The sequence below is a fragment of the Mixophyes fleayi genome, chromosome 3, assembly GCF_038048845.1.
Source record: "Mixophyes fleayi isolate aMixFle1 chromosome 3, aMixFle1.hap1, whole genome shotgun sequence".
Lineage (NCBI taxonomy): Eukaryota > Metazoa > Chordata > Amphibia > Anura > Limnodynastidae > Mixophyes > Mixophyes fleayi.
In genome coordinates, this window is record NC_134404.1 from 93,251,211 (window position 1) to 93,277,485 (window position 26,275).

The 26,275-nt window shown below is 36.6% G+C and overlaps 1 protein-coding gene across 25 annotated transcripts in view; it reads left to right on the plus strand.

The window, feature by feature from the left end:
- Positions 1-1,025: 1,025 nt before the first annotated feature.
- The window catches only part of MBNL1 (muscleblind like splicing regulator 1), a 127,485-nt gene continuing 102,235 nt past the window's right edge, over positions 1,026-26,275 (plus strand). For 3 of the 25 annotated variants that reach the window (XM_075201997.1, XM_075202001.1, XM_075202007.1), the window contains exons 1-2: positions 1,032-1,253; positions 20,272-21,178. In XM_075201997.1, coding sequence (XP_075058098.1) covers positions 21,005-21,178 — 174 coding nt within the window. In that variant the 5' untranslated portion in view covers positions 1,032-1,253; positions 20,272-21,004. Of the gene's footprint in view, positions 1,254-19,677; positions 20,188-20,271; positions 21,179-26,275 lie in introns of those variants that run through there. The other 22 variants (XM_075201999.1, XM_075202000.1, XM_075202015.1 and 19 more) reach the window with 14 other exon arrangements.

A 26,275-nucleotide genomic window follows, 5' to 3' on the forward strand; every position in this document is an offset into this window, starting at 1 on the left:
TCATACAAGATACACTGCGCAAACGGACGAATCATGAATCAGGACCTATGTGTAATAGAGTCTAGGTACAAATCTGAGGACTACAATCCCCATTGTGGTATGTTTACTGAACATATATATATATATATATATATATATAATCATATAGTAATTTGGCTATAATTCAATAATGGACTGAGGTATATATAATTAATGTCCCCTGTCAAAACACATGCATCCGATAATTTTATTTATTGACCGTATGAAATACAATTCTTGCACTTTACTATTGCTTTCTTAGTATTATGTGTAAACGTTTACTGAAAACAAGTGTATACACTTTAAAAAAAAAGAATTATAATCAAGTTTGGTAAATGTCATGCTGGACTTTGTAGTGCTCCAAGGTCTCCATGCACAGTACAGGGCTTAACTTTGCCGATTCAGTAGTTTAGTGTCCCTGGAAGCTACTTGAACATGAAGCTGTGTTTTTATTTTAAGTTTGCCCTACTTGAATTTGAAAATCACTTTGAAAATAAATATATTTAGATTGTGCAGAATAATTTTGAGGCAGATGGTAAGTTTGTTAATGTCATTTGAACTCCTGCATTGGAGACGTTTACTTGACATCTACACCTTTTGCCAAAAAAACCAAACAAACCTATGATGAGCACGTAAGCACTTTCTGCTGACCAGCAGCTATGCTGAATTGCTAATAGAATACTAGTGACTTTGTGTGTGAGACATTTTGCAGAGCAATACTGTTCTGAGGTTATGATGTTATGCATATAAAACGGAACATACCACTAGCAGCTATTACAGGGGGTTTTCTCGCAAGTTAGATTTTATTTCTTGCCTGAGACTACTGGACAAACGTATAACACAAACGTTAATCGTGCTGTGAAATGCATCTGTCACGAAGCTGGTGGTGACACATCATACACTGTGAGATCAGTGATATATTTTCTTCTCCTGCATTCCGGAGGCCCCAGACATGAACGCCTAATGCTTCCTGGTAGGGTTTTCTGACTGAGGGGGAGGGGCAGTGCATTAAGCAACGCAAGCTAGACATTACAGATAAGAGTCTGCACAGCTACAGTATGTGCAACAGACTGTTCCTGCAGCTGCATGGTCATTGTTTATTATAATGCTTCAGTGACAACAGGATCTATAGGCCCTTTTTGAAAGCCTTTTTTTTTTTTTTAACCTCTAATAAATAATTGACACAATGCCTTGGTTGGTCTGTGCACAGTCTGCATGTCTGAAAAATGTGAGAGGTAAGTTTTCTCTATTTTTTTTTTTTTAATGTACACTTCTGTGATAGAACATACAAAGTGTCATGTTCAGCATGTACCATAGAGCGAGGTTATACAGCCTCTGAGCACTGATCCTTGGTGTGTGTAGCTTTACACACAGTACATCTGCTACTGGAAGAAATAGTAGAAGAAGCTCTTCTGCAGCTGCATGTCACCCTCAGCTGTCTGAGCTGGGGGCTGCAGACCCACCAGATCTGTGGACTGTAGCAATTCAGTAGCAAAGTCGGACTGTGCAGAGCTTGAAGAAGAAATAAACAGGTGCATAAAAATGTGTTTTGTAAAGAGATATAAAAAAGAGGAACTGCACACAAATGTCAATCTGCCATTTTTAATAGTTATTTTTTTTTGGGGGGGGAGAGGGGGTTGAATGAAAAATATAAGTGCTTAGTGTAGAATTTATTTGTTATATCTAGGGTTCAAATCTCTTCTGTGAAAGGTTAAAGCAACTGCTACTGCTTATAAATTATGTATGACATGTTTAACTGTGTTTCCTTATATGGCTAGCATTATATTTCAGTAGAGTATGATTGTTGCCAAGTTTTAAAGGTAGAAGACGCCCTGTGTACTTTAATGTAGTCAACAGTTTCTCAATAACTCAATAAACAACAACTACAAACAGAACTATTATAAAAGTCTGGTGATTTGACCCCTTAGTGCGTGAGCGTATATATATATGACTAAATTTCACGTTTAAGAGTTGTGCTAGACTCACTTTCAATAATTTTTTCATTTTATAGTGGTGATTTTTTTTGGGGGCAGAGAAGACCTTCTTTTTTTGTAGCATATTTATATAAATATCTTGTTTTATTGGCTTTGTGTAGGGAAAATGAGACAAATCGGGAAAAAGAAACGTACAATTTACATGATTTGTTCCAAAGTTACTTTCACTCAATTTGTATAAGAAATAAACCCCAGCATTTAATCAGCTTATTCTCGAGTGTAGGTGTACCAAACATATGTACTTTATGCAAGCTCTGATAAAAATATAGGACCAGGTAGATAGTTTACTTTTGCTTATTTTTTTTATATTGAAATATGCTGTGACTGCACATGGATATAAAGCATCCATATGGAAAAGTTGTTATGGTGGGATAGGGAAGATCGGTGGTGGGTGAACACAATTTAGCTGATATTTATGGTTTGGGGCAAAATCCTTTTTGAGTAATTTATTTGTAATATTCACTTTTATGTATTTGATCTTTACTGTTTGTAGAAGTGCAGAGAAACCTGATCCAGGACTCTATGTACCTCATCATTGCAAAATGTAATTGTGATGAAATGCCAGGTAGCATCCAATCAGTTACACGTGATCTCTTATTGCTGTCACCCCTTTATAAAGTGTCAAAACTGACAAAAGTGACATTGCTGGGTTTCCATAGCAACACCAATGCAGAAGTTGTACCTCCACATTTGGGACTGTATTTTACTGATCATGTGACTGGGGGGGGGGGGGGCAGAGAAAATGGCTCCAGGGCACTCTGCTGGAACCGGATGCTATCAGTGATAGACCGGGTTTCAGTCTGGTATAGGGGAGCAAAGCATCTATATGTCCAGTGTGCGAGATGAAGATCTATACCCATTTGCGCTAAGGTCCAGTGAAACTTGACGTACTGGCAGTCGTGTAGGGGTTAAATGTTTTTATTTATAGCCTTTTAAATAGTCTGTAAAAGCTGGTCTCATCGGGAGACAAAATAATCATTTTGCTATGGTTTTCCTTTAATGGAATGGCATTTTTACAGTCAACAATATTTTCAGATGTTATTTAGTGAGTCAGAAGGATGTATTGGGTTGAAGTCTGCTCACTGCCACTTAAATTGTGCTGTTGTACATATGGGTGTTTAGAGAAATATAGAAAAATAATTACTGAAGTACCATTATACAAGTAGTTAATAGAGTTTACTATTTTAAATGTATTTAAAATATATTTCTGTATACATGTATAAATCTCACCCATGAGAGAGTTAAAAAAAACAACAACTCAGTTTGGTTGCTTACAACTGACAAGTAATAAGATAGGATGTCAAAAGCCAACAAAGAATAAAAGTCTCCCATTGTACAATCACTACCTTGTATAATTATTTACTATAGGTGTGTGGTTGAGGCTATGTATTATTGAAGCTGCCTCTTCACTGACTGTGTGCTATTGTTACAAGTGGAAATGACAGATTAACCCTCTGTTTGACACTTTTTTTTGCAATGGATTGTAAAGTATTGTACTCACAGAGAAGTAGATGCAGATTCATACATTAATTGCTATATTAGCAAGAACAAAAGCCCTTTAAATGATGAATGTGTGTTTTTGTTGTAGTTAATTTTTTTATAGTAATTATTCTTGTTTTGATACAAGTCCACTGAAATAAACAATCTATAACTTGCTTTTTCAAGGATGGTGTCACACCTGCGCTTGTCGCCATTCTTGTCTCTGCTACTCGCTTGTTCTCAATGATGACTCATTATAGTCAGCCTTTACCATGGGAATACATTAAGATGAAAACCTTACTACATTTTTTATTTCATGGCTTCTTTTTACTTTGGAGAACAACTATTCTATTTTAAAATAATTTTTAGTTTATACCCCCCCCCCAAAAAACAAAAAACAAAAAAAAAACCAAACAAACAAAAAACAAACCTTGCACACTAGGCTGCAGCCTTGTCAGCCTATTGGGTAATCAAATACATAATGAAACACGGCAGTAAAGTAACAATATAATGAGTGCTACCCATGATGACTTTTAGAAATAATTTTGGTGACCTTACATTGCACTAAAATAAAATAACTCCTACAAACTATTTTTATTGCTTATTTAAGAAGTTGCAATACAAAGTTTGAAATAACTTATCCAGACCTACAATTTAGTATTATTGTTTTAACATTTCTCCAAAATAGCCCATGATTACTACTTGAGAAAGTGGTGCTGTCAGTGCTGTAATGATGTCATGCACAGGATTCTTTACATAGAAACACAGGCCTGTGACAACCTGAGGAACCTCTGGCCATTCCAGATTGCCTATAACCCTGTCCATTTCTACATTCCTTTTAGGTCTCATCTATCAGTTCGGTACCCTTGTATAAGAAATCCATTGTGCATTCTTGTCAGCAGAGCTAGTAGAAACAGGTCCAACCATCCATTGTTTAGCAGAAATATAGCTAGATGTTAACAAGACTTATTTGCACTGGAATAAATGCTAATTAAGGTTAGTTTTGAAGTTGCGATGTCATCAAATAGAGCGTAGGTCCCAGGACCCCAGCTTATTCCCAGAAATCAGGATTTATGTTTGGTAGCAGTGTGCATTACATTTTCTTACTGTATGTCTAATACTTTGGATCATGTGTAATTGTGCCAGCAGAAGGGGTTGACCTTTGCACCCATATTGTTTATATGAACACTCCCTTTCCTAGTATTATTGACTACTAGCATACACTTCCCTTATATTTCTTCCTATTGATACAATGGCTTTTCACTTCAGTGTATATGTGAAACATGTTTTTGGTGCTCGGTCCAGCCTTATTAATGTTTTTCATGAATAGGAACGATCCAGGCTTACATGACCGCTGTTTCATGTAGGGTTTAAATTAATATTGTGGTCGTCTCATTGGATGCCTTAGTTCTCCTATTGCTTTTGCTAGTAATGAGCTGTTAAAAAAGTGACGTCTGTCATCTTCAGGGCATGAAAAAACATGAAATGATGATGTCACTTTATATTAAATTGTTGGATGATGAAGCCATGTGTCTGTGAATCTGATAGTGGGCATTAAAGCCAAAGCCTATAATCATAGTTAGATTTTTTTTTATGTTATTAGCAGAGTAAAGAATCTGCTTTCCTACCAGTCATTTGTAGAGTCATGTAGATATTTTTATTTGAATTGCAGGACGTTTAAACAGGAAACCATAATGAGTCTGCTGGAAAACCCCTGTTTGGTGAAAGTGTGCAAACATGTGGGAGGGCGTTGCCTATACTTCTGCTTTTATAGCATGCATAAGATATTGGATGCACAGAATTATAAATTAATTAAATTTCCCCTGTAAAATATTGAAGCCAAAGGAGACTCTGGGCTGAATAAATGGTAGACAAAATATATACAATTATAAATGAGTTATAATAAATTGACATATGAACGTTCCTAGGGAGTGGTTGCAAGGATAGCATGCAACGAACACAGTGCAGAGTAATTAAGTACTGAAGATAAAATAGTAATGTCAAAGTGAAGAAAAAAGAAAAGTAAATGAAATCACCTTTGATGACCTTGTTTTCTTGTCACTTAAGTTGGCCACATACACTGTGATATCATGCAGTTGGTCAAACATTGTAACATGTTTTATTGGACTGCCAGTGAATTGCATGAGAATTCAGTTTATACTTTTGTAGCTGCCCATTTATTCTTGTTCCCCATTCTACTGAGAGTTATTTGTTCATTTAATTTTCATTTACTTTTAACAAGTTGGTCTTTTGATGTCGAAAAGTGTTTATTAAAGTGTTTATTAAAATTTGAATACGTATGCATACAAAGTGCAATATGTAAGCACTACATAATTGCTTGGTTGTATGACCTATATGTGAACATTCTGCTTGGAAGATGTAAAACTTCTGTTATTCCTATTTTAATTCACTTTAGTATATGTCTTCTGTTAATGAGTTTTTTTTGTTTTGGCTGTAAGACTGTCATACAATTTGCTTTTATTATTTTATTGTTACTGTCTTGATTGAATCACTTGTTATTCAATCCTTTAACATTCTATATAATTATCCTTTGTTGCCATTACAATAGATGCTTATGCTAAAGTCACAGTCCTAGAGGTGATGGACCATGATAATTTAAGGCTCCATTGGTACCAGTATTCCACGAATAATCTAAATTTACAGCGGAAATAGCGAAACATTCCACATTAACAGCTATGATGCATAACTTCACATTTATATAGATAAAATATTATCTTTCGCTTACCAAACTCAAGCCTCTTAAGAGATAAGACCTATTCTTTAACTCATAGTACCGTGGCTTAAATGCTGCATCGACCCATCTTCATTCCTTTTTGTGACAATATTATTATATCACTATAAATATATCTATGGACTGATGCATTGCATTGGCAGTAACAATACTCAACTTACAAAGTGTCCTTTGCTGGGTATATATGTTTTGTAACACAAGTGAATATAAATAAGGATTTACTGCACTCCAAAGCATTTGTACTAATATTTTCTATGTGATCTTCTTTGAGCATGATTAGGTAATTTGTTGGGATAGGAGCGGACATGTTTTAGGTAAAGGTCAGCACTGAGTGGGATTTCAGGGACAGTCACTAGAGTGCCTCTTGTTATACTAAACAGTGGCTGCATAGATTTTGTTTTATAATTTCAATCTGCATTTGCCCTGAAAGAGGTAAGAGCTTCAATTACAGTATAGTTGTATTAGTCTCTATAACACATTTCTGAAAAATTAGCTATTTGGATTTTCCCTTTTATAAAGTAATAAGACCTATTTGTAAGCTTAATGTGCTGATGTTCCCTTGTGTGCAATGTGTAAGAACAAGATGTACACTAAAATGTAACCTTCAATTAGAAGTGTCACAGAAATGTGCAGACTCCAGAATGGCCCTTACGTGCAGATATTAAACAGATGATGAAAAAAAGACAGTTGATTACATTTTACATTTGCAGCAATGCTACCAAACTTTACCTTTGTTTTTTATATTTTGTACTCCACATGCTGTGAGTACAGGCTCGTCACACACATATTCTCAGCCTCAGGAGTTCATACTAGTTTTGAGCTAGGGCAACAGATCACTTGTCTAAGACACATAAAGAGAGAAAGCAGTGTTAGTGAAATGTGTGTTGCACCTAGCCAACCATCAATGTAATTACTAATTAATGTACAGTAGGGATTTATAAGTGTCACCTTCCTTACGACCTTTACAAATTGACATTTTATATAAATAAACTATAAACACAATTTGGCATCCACTTCCTCCTTCTTCGTTTTAGTTCCCTTTCTTACACAGCCTGAACCTGGTCATGGAAGAAACTTCTCAGGCCCCTAATGCTAAATCACTGTGTTATAGTTTAACTCCAGGGAGAGAACATAGCACCTGACCAACCCAGTAGATCTATGGTTGGATACTTTGTCTAGAAAATATTATGTGTGGCGCATGTGCAGTCCCAGTAATAAGACCAACATTATTTAGTTACTTTGGGGAAAGTTTGTTTAAATAGGTTACTTCCCCTTTATCTTTTAGAGCTTAAAATGTGAACAGTCCTGCTTGCATGTACATACATACACTTAAAATAAAAATTAAAAGGTAGTGCCCATTAAATCTGATTCACTCCACAATGTACTTTGAGCTTCCAGCTGTTCTAGACATGTTTTATCATCTCCTTTTTTTTTTTAATCCTAAAAGGCTTGCAGGCAGGGCAAGGACAGAAATCTTATGCTGTTTATTTTCATAACTGATATGTGTTGTAATGTCAGTTTGCTGCAATACCTCCTGGTGGTACACTTTCAACTGAAAAAGAGGTGGGGACATCACTTTATAGATGACTGCTGAGGATTCACGTTGCTTTGACTGTTCATTTCAAGATCACGCCGTCTCCAGAAGGGCGTTCATAAATTAATGTCTGTAAAGGACAGGGCTTTTTAATGGAACATGTTTTTGTTCTGCATTGTAAAATTCAAAAGATACATAGTTGGAGTTAAAACTGGGTATCTACAGGACTGTAAATGTAATTTCAATCTCAGATACATCTTTGAAGAAATTGTGTTTTTTTGACGGTTGGTTCTAAGTATTGCTCCTTCCCCACCCCCATAATGTGCAAATATTTTGCGGAAAATTCGAGAAACAGCTAAAAATCCAGATATAATCTATATTAGAGACCATGGGGTATATTTACTAAACTATAGGTTTGAAAAAGTGGAGATGTTGCCTTTAGCAACCAATCAGATTCTAGTTATCATTTATTTAGTACATTCTACAAAATGACAGCTAGAAACTGATTGGTTGCTATAGACAACATCTCCACTTTTTCAAACTCACAGTTTAGTAAATATACCCCCATGAGTTTCATACATCAGAATAGGTTTCTGTTGAAGTATATAGTAATAGCTATTTGTATCTAGAAGGGTATGTGTAGGTAGCGTGGATCCTTCTAGACTATTCTTGTTGGGGAAAATAAGAAAAACAAAACATATATTGCAAATGCTTTGTGCATTGTTCTTCCCCTAACATACAACCCACTAGATAATGGAATAAGTAGAGACATGTAAGTTGAGAAAACACACTTTGGAAAATGGTCACTGAGCAATAACATTTAATTTTTTTGCTAAATAAATGTGTTGATTGATTAATATTTGTAAGAGAGTTATTGCTGGCCTTTACATGATCCAAAATGGCCACCATAATGGAAGGAATGGTGCAATCAAGTTAGCAACCCCCGTGGAGTGTTATAGTGACACCTTCTTCAGGCTTTAATTTGAGGTTTATAGAGGATTATGAACCCACCTACTCAACAAGAGAATTCAATCTCGAACTTTAGGTTGAATAACATTTACTTTTCTTCATCTAGACAGATCTAGCATTCTATTTGTATTATAAGTGAAATAGTTTATTATATCAAACACCCATTTTCTAACAGGGCTCTATTCTTCTAAATGTCCTGTTTATTGTCAATGCTTTCTATATATCACAGCAGTGAGTAAATACAAAAGTATATCTATGTAGAAAACAGCTGACCCCACTCTTTTCTCCAAACTGTTTAGTTAGTTCCAAAGTGCATTTTGTAACATTCCCAAAAAAGTGTGAAATATTCATACCTTGAAAGAATTTCAAACATGTGATCCCATGCCATGCTTCTTTCTCAGGAGCACAGAAAACTATGCTGGAACATTTTAAAGTACAACTACACCTAAACACAAATAGCGTCTGTATAATCCAAGCTAGTAGTGCTCACAAGACATTTTAGACTGAGAAGGACCCAGTCTTGAAGACAGGGATTACACTTCCCACAATCACATCTTTATCTTATTTAGCTTAAACTCTTGTAAATTGCTAAATCTTATAAATGTTTACCTGTGAATGTTACAGTGTTTTTCTTTAATATAAGGCAACTTGTATTTTGAGTTTAATAATCCTTTAAACAGGTGTCTCAATTATGAGCGTCCCAACAAGGAGCACCGAAGAGCAAAGGAAAATTACTGTAACTAATTGCTGAAAACAGGCAACCAAATGTATTTATTACATGGATGTTTTTCCACATTTACAGTAGGTATGGGCTGGTCTTTCCTTTGTCTCACAATGTTTTTAATATGGTCTAAAACTTCTCTTTAAAAAGCTCAAAAGGTTTATTTAATTGTCATGTAAAGACTTAAGTCCATCCTCAAAGCCATGTGTAAATATTGGCTCCAGTCTTGTTTGATGTGGGATCATGATGCCATCATTAGTTAAACAGATAAATATAAGTAGGTCATATGCTTGACTTTAGAGCTCCTGGTTAAAGAACCTGTGCTCATTTTTAAACTGAAGCTTCAGTTTACATAGGACTTAAAATAAATGAAAATTGCCAGTTATCAGGAGATCCCTAAACTCCAGGAGTTGCCATATGTTCCATTATGGAGAGGATCTCATTGTATCATGCTCTTGTGCTGATTTGCCTTATATTACAGTAGAGAAGATAGTACAGTGGCAATAACGGTGGCAAGAGAGCCCCACAATATAAACACACTCTATATGAGACACAATAGAACTTCCTCTATAGAAGTTGCACACAAATATCAAGAGGCACATGTCACCATTACTATTATAGCATATGCATGTAGCTTTCGTGCATCGTTCATTTTTTCTTCACGTTGTCTATCTGTAATGATAATGAAAATTATATAACGCAGGATAGATCTGTACAAGACCAAGATTGATTTGCATTTAGGTTTTATATTTATCCCTAGCAGTTAGTTTCATTGTAAATTTATGTTGTGTGGGGATATATTTTATGTTACAGTTGGCCATTGTATTTAATGCAGAATTTTATATTTTTCTTTTACTCATATCAGATGGATGCAAAATCAGAAACCTCTTAATTAATGTGTAATTAGTGTGTGAGTGGCCAAATCTATTTAATACATTGCTTATCAAGCTGACAGCAAATTTACTAAAGGACCCGAAATGTCTGTATGTGTCTGTCTTTAGTTTCCCCATTACATTTCCTTATTATCTGGCGGTCAGTGTTAATGTTTGGCTGAATTAGCTGGGTCTTTGTCCAAACTCTCCATTCTATCTGTAGTTGACTTTGCACAACATGTGCTGATATAGTAGCAACTCTCATCCTTCTTTTATACATTCCATCTGCATAAACTATATTGCCTACTTCAAGCTTTCAAAGTTCCTTGTAGACAGCCTGTATTTTAAATTTGCTGCTTTCCAAATTTCGTTCTTTTCTTTTACATCCTTTCCATAATACAAATCAGCTGTGATATATAGTTCAGAAAATTTATTCTAAAGCTGGGTTCATATTTATGCAATCATACTTCACATGCAATGGCTCTAATGATTTCACCAACGATTCAAGGTCCCGATGAGCATGCCAATTCAAGCATTCACATCTATACAATTTACCTTCACATCTGTGATCCTTATCTCATAATCATCTGTTGGCACGATATCTTTGATCGTGATTTATAGGAAGTTTTTAAAACTAAATCAACAGATGCGATGTGTTTTGGTACAATAAAACAAGATTGTACATTAAGGCAAAGTCACATTAAGAACTACATGCATGATTGCTAGTCTCTCAGTGACCTGCGATTTGGTAACACAAATGACAATGTACCACTCTACAGGAAGGATCGCTAATCTCTTGCAATATCTGCTAATTCGCATTGCTAATGAAATACATTTCAGTTGCATATGAATATACTGTACATTTGAGATATTTACTTTTATTTCATACTCCTGGTATAAAATAAAATAATAATTTTTTTTAGTTAGCCAATAAAAGTATCACTCCTATAATACTTTTGTCTTTTTTGACACAAAAGTATTTAACATCGCATATACTCCTGGTAGGAAAGGATCAGTTTTTGCAATACTCAGTATATCTCCTATAATATATATGATAGATTAGATTTGATTGGTAATAAGAATGAGGGACCGTGAAAAACAATCAAAATTCTTATAGTGTAATAATTCTTTGTGAAATACTAAAATCTAATAATTGATCCAAATTACCCATCACTTAAATATTGTTTAAAATGTCCTATTGTTCTTCATGTAATATTACAAATGTCTTTATTTATATTAATTGTTCTAACTGTGTAATTACAGAGATTAACCAAAATGTGTTTGATTTAAATATTAATGACAAGTTCTCAATTGTTCATAGAACAAATCCTCTTTTGTATTTTACACTTTACCCTTGTATATGATAATTCCGCTCTCAGTATTGGGTTTCAAACTACATAATGAAGACTTTTTTTTTTATCTTTCTACTTTAATGCAGTGGAGAAGGGTACTCACATATACACAGTCAAAGGCTGGGTGTACAAATCCAAAAAATGAATAAAAGTTTATGGTCAACACTGCACAGGTCCTCTAAAATATGTTGGTAAAGTGTATTAATAGGATCAGCATGTCGGTCCTCAGATTAGGACCTTTATTAAGAAACCCCATGGTGTTCACACAACTTACTTCTATAACCTCCAACATAAATATTGGAAATTGGTACCAAGAACCTCCTGACATCACACCCTGTTGTGATGTAAGTCCAGATATGTGAACATAAAAGTGAAATAACATCAAAGTTATGGAAGATATGTTAACATAGCATAATGTTATGATACTGTGGTAAAATGTGTAACAAATGCATTAAAGGCATTGTAATTAAACCATGTAGCTGAACTTAGTTGTGAGAAGCCTTCACAAAAAAGATTAAAAATAAAGATAAGTAAAAGATGGTAAGTAGGGCGATTAAGAAGGCAGTGTCTACAAATACAGTAACACATACAAATGGGGTTCAAATCAATTCTAAATTTATTAAAATATCCATAAATGAAGAACAGAGTTTCATTCCTAAGCAGGATCACAAATATAATAATAATTAACATAACTTTGAATATCTGGGAAGGAAAGCCATATCCACACAGTGCATGGAAGAGTCTTCACAATAGGCATCTTAAGGTACACTAGCTGGATTCCTGTAAGGTTATCAAATACATCACAGTCCTATATATGGGGATTTAATAATCCAGAACATATATTCTTTGGCAAATGACATCCTTTGTCAATATTACATACAACAGTCCATGTACACTGTGATAAATACATGGCCAGTAACCCAAGTGCAAGTTAAAAATCATTTTCAACAAGTGAGCAAAGGGCATCTTTAAAAAAATTCACTTGTGGCAAAAGCAAGAATTTTTGCTACATTTCTAATTTATTTATATCATATTGGTTAATAGGAAATCCATGGAAATAGTAGTAGCTAAGCAGTTTAAAAGAAATGCATAATTCATCATATTGCCGTTAAGTCCCCAGGGTTTTCCACCTAGCCAGTTTATTGGTTCATCAAAATACTCATCTGAACAAATTGTTGCCCCCCCCCACCCTTCCCCTTGATAGTGGGGGTCTTTGACAATATATATATCGCAGTTACTGGTTTGTTACTTTTGCCATTTTCAAAGGAGGTATCACTTATTACCACATTCCAATATTTGACTGTGAGCACAATGGTCCTGCTTCCATTAGAGTATGTAGTGACCCTGGAGTAGCCTATACATTTTCAAAACTGTTCTCTGAAAAATGTGACTTGTTCTGCATTTGGCCCAATATAAAATGCCAGTCCCAGCCCATCCACACATTACAGCAGAATGAATTTCCATGTAGGCTCTATTCATTTTGTGAAATGCAAATTTACACATACTGAGCCTGATTCATTAAGGAAAGTAAATAAATTTTTTTTTGTAACTTTGCATCTTGGCAGAACCATGTTACATTAGAGGGGGATGTAAATGTAAAATGTGATAGCAGATTTATAGTTGGGATAGGACATGTCCTAGATGAACTTTAAATTTCAGTGTACAAATAAAGCTATCAGCTATTTGTGCGCTACATGAAAAAAGCAGACATTAACTTATGTGCAAAATAATAAACTCATTTGCACCCCTTGCATTGTAACATGGTTTTGCCCAGGAGAAGACTTACTCTTTTTTTTTGCCTTACTTTCTTTAATGAATCAGGCCCCTTGTGCGGAATAGCATTCTGCGTAATGCCAAAGGACTAGAATATTGTGTCGCCAGTACTTTGTGCCTTCGCGAAATGGCTTGTTCTGCGTAAAACTTATTTCCTGCTAAAATTAGCTCACCTCTATAACTAACTTACTTTGTTTTTAGTTTTGTAGAGAAATATTTTGTTGGCCAAATGTAAGGAGGACTCTGTATCTGTGTGCATGATTCATTTTCCTGGTAACTCCTCTGGTTACTTTTCAAACTTAGCGAAAGCTAACTATGAGAATTATTTCTTACAATTATCAGCATCAGTTATTAGTACATAGTAAGTAAACACAAGTCCATCCTTTGTTCTAAATATAGGTATAGTCATGTGAAAAAGAGAGTTCACATTCTTTCAAATAACACATAGCAGATTTTACCTTCTCTTTATTTATTCCACCTAAAATGAGCCAATATGAAGAAGCTATGTGTGAAAACTTAAGTACATCACATAATCCAGTATTTTGTAGAACCACCTTAAGCAGCAATACATGAAAGTAATTGTTTACTGAATGAGTTTATCTAACTTCATATTTAAGGAATTTTGGCCCACTCCTCCTTACAGCACTGCTTTAATTCATTGATGTTTGAGATAATTAGTTTATGTACACATATGTTAAGGTCCTACTTCAGTGGGATTGAGGCCTGGACTTTGATTTTCCACAAGCTAATTATTTTCTTTTTCAGCCCGCTGTAGATATGCGGGTCCTTTAGATCCATTATTCGATTTCATGCAAGCTCTATTGGTCAGACACTAGCATGATCTGGTATAAGAGGAGTTCATTATGTGAGGCATTAAACTCCTGTGGCTGCCAAACACCCCCAATTAATCATCTATCCAACACCATGCTTGATGGTTGTTATGAGGTTCCTGTGATGATATTCTGTGTTTGTGTCTTTAAATATGGCATTGTTCAGATATGACATGTTCAGAAATAAGTGACACTCACCTGGAGCTCCCTTGCATCCTCTTTTTAAAGGATTTCCAACTCCCATGACCAAAGTCCATCCTACCAGAGGTGGTCATAGGAAAAGGTCCCCCGATTTGTAGAGTTCATTGAGGGGCTTTTTAGTAAAAATACCCCTAAATATTTGATTACAAATATGGTCTTATGTCACAATTGGGTGTTCCGTCAGAAGGTGGGTCTTGGAAACAACTATTTATGGCTGGAGGTTTATGTATGTTCTGTATGCACAAAGTGTTATATTGATAGAGGTCCAATCAGAAAACTGAAAGCATTGAGGTCTCATGCCCAGGATTGCTGCGTTTTGGCAGCTACTTATTGGTTCTAAATGGTATGGAGGCCATAATACTATATATTATATAGCTCTTACAGAATGTAGATTGAAAAATCAAATGAAAACAATTAGGACACTGACTGTTATCTCATCAACAGTTTTGTTGTTGTGAAAGTTCTAAAGATATAGAGTTAAAATTAAAAGGCTGTGTTTTGAAAGTTGTAAAAAAATGTTTTTTTCAGTTATGGGTATTAAATAACTAAAATCCCTTGCGATAGCAGATGGTGTGCCGGACTTGACTGCCACAGCTTAGAGAATAGCTAAATGCATGGTCTCACTGGAGATACACAGTAGTGTCACAGGAACACTGCATAGTCATTTTGTCTGACTTGTTTCAATAAGCAATTTGAAGAGCACTTTTAGAACAATTGGGAACTTTGCACAAAAAAGTACTTAGATAGCTAATGACACATATCAGTTTCTTGGACTACCATTAGCATCCCCTAAAATGAACTTGCGTTATTTGTTAATATGTGAACATTAAGCACTTAATGATTTTTAACTTACATCATACAGAAAACTACAGGGTAATACTGTTAAACGCTTAGTACATAGTGTTTTGAATACTAGACTAGACTGTTGCAGACTTGTAGAGTGGCATGCATGACATTGAGATACAGTGTTGCTGACTAGCCATTTAACACATTAAATGATATTGTAATTTTCCAATTTTAGAACAGATTTGCCGAACCAGTTCAAGAAACAAACCATTATTAACAAGCAAGCATTTTACTATGAGTGAGAAGTAAAACTTAATCAACACTTTTTTTACTTTGGGAAGTATATATGACTTTGAAGAACGGACTGCAGATTAAAATACAGCTTGTAATGTACAGTATACCATTGTGGCATATTGAAGGATAATTCCAATCAAAGGTGAAAATGTAGTTTTGGGGGAAGTTTAATAAGTTATACTATAATACAGAATTCTATGTACCTAGGGTCCGGTGTTGCCCTTGGTCTGGCAGGTCCTCCAATGGCTCCAATGATTTAGCAACACGTTAATCTCTTCTGCTAGGACAGGCTTCATTCAAACAGACACCATTGTTGTCAGTGCTCCCCCCAGTGAACTTGAATGCAAATAATGAATGAGAAGTTCACTAACGAAAGTCATCAACAACACTGATGTTTGTTTGAAACAAGCAAGTGATATAAGAGAGGAGAACATCTCTGGAACCCTCAGAGGACTAGACACATCAGGATTGGGAGGATATCGCACCCCAGCTTTGTATGATTTTGAATTATAACACAACCTTTCATCCTGGCACTTGTTCTAAAATGATTAAGTTCTGCAACTGATGGACCACTTTTTATTAAGTTCATCGACTCCCTTATAACCATGTGTGTGGCACAGGGTTGGCGTAAGCATATGCAGTAGCTATCTGTAAACAGGTAGCAAAATCAGAGCCAGGAAATATATTCTAATAAAGTGACAGCATAGTTTAATAAAGGACCTTAACAGATATCATTCATATTTATGAAGAGGTAAGTATCAAACTGTTAGTGCAAGTGATGTAATTTATTTACATTTTGTCAGTGTATTCAGTACTGTTTTGCATAACATGGTGGCGCGTAAAATGAGAGTTCTAGGTCTAGAGGAAAGAGAAGAGAGCTAGCTGAAGTATAGAAGACATAGTAAGGCTGGGTACACACTACAGTGTTTTCAGACGAGTATTGAGTCAATCAAACAATAAACGTCCGTTTGGCGCAATATTGCATTAGTGTGTACACTCCAGTGATGAACGAGGATCGTTCAAAAGCACAGATCATCATTTCATTTGATTGTTCATCAGAACTATAAATTTTGTTCAGCTATGGAATGATGTCCTTCCAATCCTGCAGTGTGTATGCACTCACGATCAGGATCTCCATAGAGTTTACAGAGTCATGATCTTTTCAGCTGACGGTTATGACAGCAGAAGAGCACTGATATGAGGGTAGATCTTTTAACACATGTATAGTATAGACATGAATTGGCATGCTGATCCAGCATTTATTTTTATTTTTTTCAGTCGTTGGTACAGTTGTATCACATTGGTTGGAAAATTCTATAGTGTGTGCCCAGCCTTACAAGTGACTGGACTGATATTTTTAATGGTGTAATACAGGGATCAGTATTGGGCTCTGTCCTTTGCAATCTTGAGAGGAGTCATGTAGCGCTTTGCTCTCTGCCACACCTACCTTAAGTCTATAGACTGAAATAAGGGTAAGCAATAGATTGTCAGCTGTACAAGAGCAAGCTCACAGTGGATGATCAGCTGCTGATAAGGATGGCTGTGAATTGAGAAACTGTTTCACTTTTATTTATTTAACTTATAGATTCTTTATTTATTGCACAGAATTAACAAATAAACAGATATTGTGTCACATAACTGTTACATTTTCATTTGTGGTATAATTGTATAGAATACCAACAATATAATAACCAATACCTAGGTCTTCTGGCACTGCTGATTCAGTTAGCAGTGTGGAAATCTGGAAGACCTTACGCCAAAAGGAGGCAATCTGTGCACCATTCCATCAAATTGTGAATGGGTTTCCAAACGCGGAGTTATATCTCCAGCAGGTTGGAGATGTGTTTGGGAAAATCTTAATAAGACGGATAGGGAATCTGGTTAGGATTTTAAACTATTTCTAGAATGGAGAGGCTGGAAGAACAGATGCTAGCCATTTTGAAGCCCTTAACCGACGTGCTCTGTTAAGGAAGATTTTTAAGTCCCGTTGCAAGTAAGAGTATATTTAGGCACTGAACTATAAGTGGGATCAAGGATAATTTATCCATTTGTGAATATAATATTTAGGGTTTTGAGGAGCAGAACATAAGTCTTCGAAAGGGTATTTTCCCTACAAAGAGCATGATCCTGATCCAGTTCTTGTAAGAGATGCTTTAATTGCATGTATGTCCATTGTTATGTAATGGGGAGAGAGAAGTATCCTGAAAGGCTGGGAGTGGGCCGCCAGGGCACCAGCACTTGTGAATGTAGATCCACTGAGTACCTCTTGTTGTGTAATATTGAAGTTAGACAGGAAACAATGGAGGATATATGTTCATGTCCTGAGTTTTCTCCATGTCTTCAAGGTCGATGGAATATGGGAGTAATGTCCTGCACCCAAGGAAATGTAGTGAAAGTGTTACTTGATTTTTGATTACTATACATTGTTTTGTTTTAGTGTTCCTAGTCCATTTCCAAACTCTATTCAATATGTTTGTGTAATACTAATATTTGCGTAATAGTAGCCCAAGTACCATGGAAGTTGCATACCTCCCTATGTGCTGCGCCTAAGTAAGAGAAAGTGTTTGATATGTGTGGGTTAACCATTCTTTGAATTTGGATCTATTATTAGATACAAGTGGAGTGAAATCTGACTTGTAAAAATCAGTGGTATTTTTTATTCAAGGTGGTCCCTAGATATCTTATATGGGATGAGCTTGGCAGGGCTTTTTACTGAAGCCAGTGGACTAAGGTGCAAGGAAGGTGTTAGTTAAATTGATAAATACATTCAGGTTTGTTGCTCCTTTTAATATTACTCATTTTTATTTACACAACTACATTGTCGTCCATAAGTGATTTTTTTCCACAATCAGTCGTCTTTTAAAATTATTTTAGGTGGAAAATAGTGCAGAATTTAAAAGCCAGGGATAGGGTTCTTCAAAATCCCTAGATTAAATACACCAAGAGTAAATTCTGAGACACCACAGCTACCATTCTTCTGGGATATGTTCAGTCATGTGATTGATAATAATAAAGAAAAACACTTAGGGAATGATACAGGTGGTATGGACAGCCATTTCTTAAGCACGTGTAATTGTGCTGTAGTTATCTTTGCTCAGTGATTCCTGGAGCTGATAGATAGGAAATTGAATGTGTGTAAGTGAAGGCACTCCAGTATCTACTCCCAGTCTTATCACAAGTAATTCTTACTATTTGCGGATTATTTAAGATGCAGCTTTAGCATTGGAGGATAAATGTCATCAGTAAGTATTGTGTAGATAGATAACCATATATGGTTATTGTTCCTCTAGTTTCTAGATCTTTTACTTATCTTTTACCTTAGTATATACTTTGGTTTATTGTGGGTTAACATTTATTTTTATTGTGTGTGTGTTTTAATATTGTAAGTAATTGATACATTTCTGAAGAGCTGTTTTTCATTTGTACATCTACCTTTTACTACTCGTCTTTTTGTGCAGTCCGTCTCATTGAATTGAACCGAAAAATTAAATGAAAAGATGTGTCATCAAATTAGGGCGGATGCTAGCACGTGTTTTTGTTTCTGGCAAGGTGTCACCATTTTGTGGTGAAGCAATGGAAAATGCAAAAACAACATGCCATTTTAAAAGAAGAAGCCCAGAGGTGTAAAGATAATGGTTTGCATATGACAAGACCAGTGTCGGCATGTTATTAATATATAAAGCTACTTTCTGGCAGAGGAACAGCGTACTACAGTTTATTATATTTCAGGAGTCAAAAAACCTATTTACGATTTAACAGCAGTGGTGCTTTAAACAGAAGTGAAGCACACACAGACAGCCTTCTTTTTAGCATGTTTGCTATATTACTTCTTGTGGTATGAAGTTTTTTTTTTTCTTTTGGAAAAAAAAGTGCCAGGATAGATAGCTTTTGTTCATATTCTCACCGCTCTGTGGTATATTTACAAAGTGTCTGCTTGGTGAACAGCATAGTTGTACAGTACTGGCTAATGCAGGTCTGTGTGTATAGGCAGGGACTGCTTATAGTTTGAAGGAAGTAAATGTGATAGGTCAGAAGAATGTACCATTTATAAACACCCCTCCTTTCCTTTTATACTCATGTGTGAGATGTAGCAGACTGAATGCAGGCTGTATACAAGGCAGAGCAGGCTGCGTAGGAGAAGAATCAGCCTGGAAGTGATCTGCAGATTTAGGGCTTGCCTTTTTCGTCTAGTGATTTTCCAAACGCTCCTGCTTCTCTCTTTTCTTTCCCCCTTTGTGGGAGGGGGGCTGTTTTATTGAAAAATAACTTGGTTCAGCCCACTAACTGCATGCTGCATGTTGGGTAAACTCAAAACTCACATGCAAATCCTGGTGCAGAAGAATTATTTACATCTGATGGATATTTTCTTTGCTTATTGCATAGTAATGAGCTTCTGACAGGCGCGACCTTTCATAAGACAACCCACATTATTGGCTTCCTGCCCAGAATATTGCTGCAACATTATCTGTGATTGGTTATCTTCCTATCATGCATTGCTTCACAAGGGAAACAGCCCCTTTTTTTAATAAATCTACGATGGCTGGCTGCAATATGCTACTCTGTAAGTATTTTGCATGGGGAGAAACAGGCAAGCTTAGATTCTGCGCTGCAGGTACTTGGGAAAGGGGAGGAAACTGTGCAGTAGAAAGTAAAATGCTGCTTGGTTAACATTATAACATGTTTGTTTTTTCTACAGGTTGGTACTGAGAAGTGCCTTTCCTGACGTCTCTGCTGCTTGGACCCGCTTGTAGAACAGTCTCTGCTTTTGCCTTGCTTGCTGCCAGCTACACTGCAACGAGAGCCCATCCACCCTTCTCATCTAAACAGCCCCCCTAATCCTGTTCTTAAGAGAAATCCTTGTGCATAAGGCAGTGTAATATTGTTATATAGTAGCAAAAGAAAACACTTGGTGAAAAACTAAGGGTTCTGCTGCTAAAGAATCAAGGAGTGACAGAGAGGGAGAGTGAGATAAATCCCCCATTATTGTTCTATAGTGCTGCATCTATATATGCCAAACTAATCAATACCAATCACACCGCAGAACCCAATTGAATTGCCAGTTCAGCAGTGTGGAGATTACCTTTCAGAAAACTTTACTGAGAGCAGCTTGAAAGTTTTTGTGCCAGCACAAGGGGCTGCCACGTTTTCATGCTTGCTTTTTGGGCTGAATATCAGAACTCCAAATGGGTTACTAAGAGTACAGAGAAGTTCCCGGCCACTATTTAAATTCGCCAAATGATTTTAACATTACAGAACACATAATCTGTTGTTTCTAAGGTTGTCGGTGAAGAGCGAGAGTGGGACATCTGTATGCAGATACAGACCGCACAATTTTACAGTTTAAAAACCACACGACAACAAAGGACAGTTGGAGTTTGATTTTATTTCTCTACTTCTGAGAAGTTTTTAACTACCTGTAAGTTTTAAGTATGGCTGTTAGTATGGCACAGATTCGAGACACAAAATGGCTAACATTGGAGGTGTGTCGGGAGTTCCAAAGAGGGACTTGTTCACGGCCAGACACAGAATGTAAATTTGCACACCCGTCGAAAAGCTGTCAAGTTGAAAATGGACGCGTGATCGCCTGCTTTGATTCTCTGAAAGTGAGTAAATATTCTATTCCATTATTTAGGACCGATATTAAACAGATACAAGCTTTTGTGATATATGTATGCTGCTTTCTCACACGGCTGATTGTATTATCTGCAGCCATCTAATGTAGCAAGAAATGCAATAAAATATGATTTTATATTGTTATGTTGTTTACAAAGTAGCGAGACATACTGTAGAGAACTAGGAATACAACTAATGTAATACTTGTAGCATTTTAGTATTTTCAATAGACGTTTATTTTTTTTTACATATTGCAATTAATTGTTAATGTAAATTCTCCATGGTTTTATGTGGCTACATTTGTAGTGCCTAACAGTGTAGCTTTTTGTTACACTTTACTGATGCTACATGTGCTCGACCACTAAGGTATTCAGATCATTAATGCTTTTCTCTTTCCCCTAATATGAGTGGCAAATAACATTTGTCATACAGTAGGTTTAGCGTTCTACTTTCTGAGTTTTAAGAGTTGTAAAAACAGCCATGTTTTAAAGAAGCGTTCGTTTTGACAAATGCATACATATAACAGTTCTGATAAAATGCTTTTCACTTTGTGATTTATCTTGATTTATAACGGGTTAGACGAAAAACTGAGGGAAATGCTTTTTAATGTTTGGAATATGCTACATTGAGCTAATACTTTTAATAATGCAAAAAAGTACTAAAAACTTTTGAAGGAATTATGCTGAACAACATGTCTATTTGTGGTCTATTAGTCATGGTTTAGTGGTGATGTGCAAAACAAGATGACAGGAATATCTGTGGAGTGTGTATTTTAAAGCTAGAGTCTTGTGTGAGTTTTTGCAAATAAAATTATAGCAGACATGTAAGACAGTCCATCAATCATTTAAGTTATGAAACTGAGGTTCACCCAAAGGACTCAAATGCACCAAAATAAATTGCATTTGAGAAACGGTGCAATGTGTTATATCTGGGGTTGGAAACGTTGTCCTATAATGAGGCAGCTGTATAAGGCAACAGCATTTTGGAGGCAATAAAATGTAGAAGGTTTTGGTTCTTGTTGCTATATTCTTGGCATGTAGAATAAAAAAGTTACCATATTTATCTAGAGTATAAATAACTCATGAAATTATATGTGGAAAGGGCACAATTTCAGATGCAGGTGTTGGTAGAAAAATGACTAGATTCACTCCCCCTGTGTGTGAACAGTTTAGCGATATCCATGGTGCCTTATATGTATTTAATTGACACATCGGGTAATTACGGTAATCATGCCACCTGGGGTGTGCCCAGCCATTCTACTTCCTCAGGCAGCAACTGAAATGTCATCCATTACACAAACTACCATAAACATCTGTAGATGGGTTGTCTGCACTTTAAAAGACAATTATTGTAATCTTTAAACATTATTTGAATTGATTCTTTTTATTTCAAACTTGCTGCCTGAGACAGCTGTCTATAGTCAGCCATGTTATAGGCACACTTCTACCTGTAATACAACAGAGTAAAACTTGGCCCTTAAAAGAAAGTGTTTCCATTGACTTCAATTAACACGTCCTAGATTTTATTATGTCTTGTGTCTTATCAGCAATGTAGTTGCATTCATGTACTAGTCCTTAGTGAATGAATAGGCTGAATAGTGGTTCAACCCACAAAATGGCTGCCTCTGATCACAAGGCCAATCTTCAAACTTTTCTATCCTGATATCTGTCCTCAAAGGTGGAAAATCTCATGTTAGTCAAGTTTTATGTTAAGTAATCATATTTTTATCAAAAGTATATTAAACATTCTATTATTTGATATAGTATTAGCCATTTTGTTTTCTGTATAGTTTTATAGGTATTGAAGAGATTAGATATTAAACTGTTTTTTTTAGAAAACTGTTCAACAGCAAAAGTTATTTAACTTTTTTATACAAAAAAGCTTACCAGCTGTTCCAGCCAATCAGCCAAGGGACTAGTTTGAGTAGTCACAGTGTTCTACACACAGCACTGTACACACATAATTATTTTCTACTTGTGTTTACGTATAAAATATATATTTTTTTAAATTCTTGAACATATGGCTATGTAAGCACTTGTAGCATTTGATTGCATTCACAGATAAATAGATAGCTCATGGCTTTTATATATGCTTCACATATGACAGACTTGTCCTCAGAGCGAATATATCCAATAATAAAGAATTAAAAATCAGTTATTTGCTTAGTTCCCTGGCAGCCTCTTCTTTAAGCAAGTTGATAGAGGAGGTAAGGGGGTTACAAGGCCCCCATACTGCCCATTTTTCTAGGAAGTCGGCAGGATGCGGAAGAATTGCCTGCTCGTCCGGGAGACCTACCTCTAATTCAGTAGTCTCCCGAACATTCCGGGAGAGCCGGCAAGTATGGTTACAAGTAGCCACTTTGGGCAAACAGAGGAGTCCATAGTCAAAGCGAGGGTCAGAGAGCCAGGAAGCTTGTGAGGAATAGTCAGTGTCATATACAGGTAATCAGAGGTCAAAGTATCAAGGCAGGAAACAACTAACTGCCAGGATGCAGGGAATTGGCTGCTTCCAGGAAGTGGACCGTATGCTGATCTAAGCATATGGTAAGTAAATGCATAATGTATAATCAGGGGTTCTTAACCTTTTTTTTTGTGCCATTAACACCATTAGCAGTCTGGTGAAGCCTATGGATTCCATTCTTAGCTCACGTGCTTATCCACGTCAAATATAATGTGAAAGTTATCTGTAATATCTATTGGTGACAAAATTGCTAATACTATTATGGTTTGTTGCCTACATTCAGGGGAAGATTCAGTTAAGCACAAGGAGCTTTGTGTGATATACTTCTGCCTGAATATTATGGCACATAAATCATGGCATATTTTTACTTGTACCTCTATAAGGTGCGAGCAAAGATAAGTGTTATTACCCTAACATCATCACGCTTAATTGAATCTGCCCCTAATAATTGAAGGAAGTGCTAAATATCTGTTAAAGATTAGTGAAATATATCCACAAACCCCAGGTTAAGAGCCCCTTGTGTAAATCACAGACTGAGGGCTCAGGTAAACAGCTGGAGCTGTGGCTCTTTAGGGAGAACCACAGCTCCCAAGTCCACAGAACCAATGATCAAGTACCCGCAATCTGTTTGTACTTTCCCTCTCGGAATAGACAGTGGCTGTCCTTTTAGCAGAACATGACTTAAGTATATTGTGTGCAGAAAGTATATGTGAGGAAAATAAATACTTTGGTGAAAGTTAATGGGTAACTACCCCAATGAAATTCCTGTGCTTACCCCTTGCACTGAAAGGTCCAGCAGTAGACAGTAGAGCATCATGGGATCTGTAGTTTAGTTTAAAATGTAGATGCATACCTTCAATCATGATTTAATCCAAAATGCATTGCTCAGCTCCCAGTTGAATTAACCAGGGCTGAGTTAAGGGTTTAGAAAGTTATATTTCTTCTGTACTCTTCGCCTCAGCTCTCCATCTATCATATGCCTCTTCTATAGAAACAGTTTTATATCCCACCACCCTAAGTACTTATATGTCCGACATGCTTCCTTTCCCTCCTCAAAGTAATGAACACATAAGAAAGCCCTAGCTACCATATGTGCCACTGTTTGCCTGAAGTTTAAAAAAAAAAACCCAAAAAACTTTGACAGTGCTCAGTGGCATTATTGATATTGATCGGTGCAGGGACGGAGGCGCCCCCGGCCCGATCAATGCTGCTGAGCCTGTCACTGTAGTCCTTCCGCGGCGTTCAGTAATCTTACTGAGGAGCTCTCATGAGTCTCACTTTCACAAGATCTCCTCAGTAAGGAGCTTACAGCGCGCTGCGGAAGGACTACAGTGACAGGAGAACAGAAAGAGGTAAGTGCTTGGCGTGGGGGCAGCGGGCGGCTCACAGGGGGGGGGCTCACGGGGAATGGAGGCCGCCCCTTAGCCAAGGGGCCTCTATTCCCTTAATCCGGCCCTGTTAGCAGGCTAATTGTTTTATTGTGGTATCAGGCATCTCTGTGGATGGTTATTTTATACAGAATGTATAAATAGTATAGCCAGGGCCGTCTCTTCCATAGGGCACGATGGGCAGGGCCCGGTGACCCTGCAGCCCAGGGGGCCCGTCAGAGGCAGCTAAAAAAAAAAAGTTCCTGAAAAAAAGAGGAAGAAAATACTTACCTTGCTCTCAGCTGGCGATCCGGCACCCTCCCTTGTCTCCTCCGTGCTGCGCTCGCAGTGCATGTCGGGCGTGACGTCATCACGCCCGCCCGACATCCATTGCGGAGCGCAGCACGGAGGAGCAGACCAGGGGGGGAGCCGGATCGCCAGCTGAGAGCAAGGTAAGTATTTTCTTCTTCTTTTTTTCAGGAACTTTTTTCTCTCGCTGCCAATGACGGGACCCCCTGGGTTGCAGGGCCCATATATATAATCATTTTTTATTTTTTTTTCATATATATAGGGGCCCCGGTACACTGCTTTGCCCGGGGGCCCCAAATGTTGTTAAGAGGGCCCTGAGTATAGCTTATATAGATTGTTATGTATTGGAGTTTAGTCTGCTTGAGAACATATAGGCTTAACGTTGGATTCAAACTTGTGTATGATTTACATTTTTATTCTGTTTTGTGGAATGTCGGCAAGCTGAGACAGTCATGCAGGTGGGGTACAGACAACGGTATCATTTATACTGTCGTCAAAGGTTGGCATAGATAAAAGTCAGAGATAGATAGCAGGATGGACATTGCCTTTAATGTCAAAAGCAGATGTCTGAACATTAGACATATTGCTTCATTATGTTTTTTTTTTTAATGTCTTTTCCATTAGGGCACAAGTAGCTTCAAGTTCATACTGCTATAAAAACGGTTCTTGAGCACATACTGTTCCTTGATGCACAAAAATACATTGTAAGCATATTAAATACCAATTCAGTTACATACTAACTAAACACACACATATATATATATATATATATATATATATATATATATGTATCTGCACTCAAGAAAGGATAAAGCATTAGTTTCATTCTGCACTATTTTTAGAATAGGAGAAAGACGCTGCATTATTTTCAAAGGATACCCCATGAAATGGCACTACCCTTCAGCTGTGCTTTTCAGATGTTGGCTAATGTCCCAGGAGCCTTATACTAAG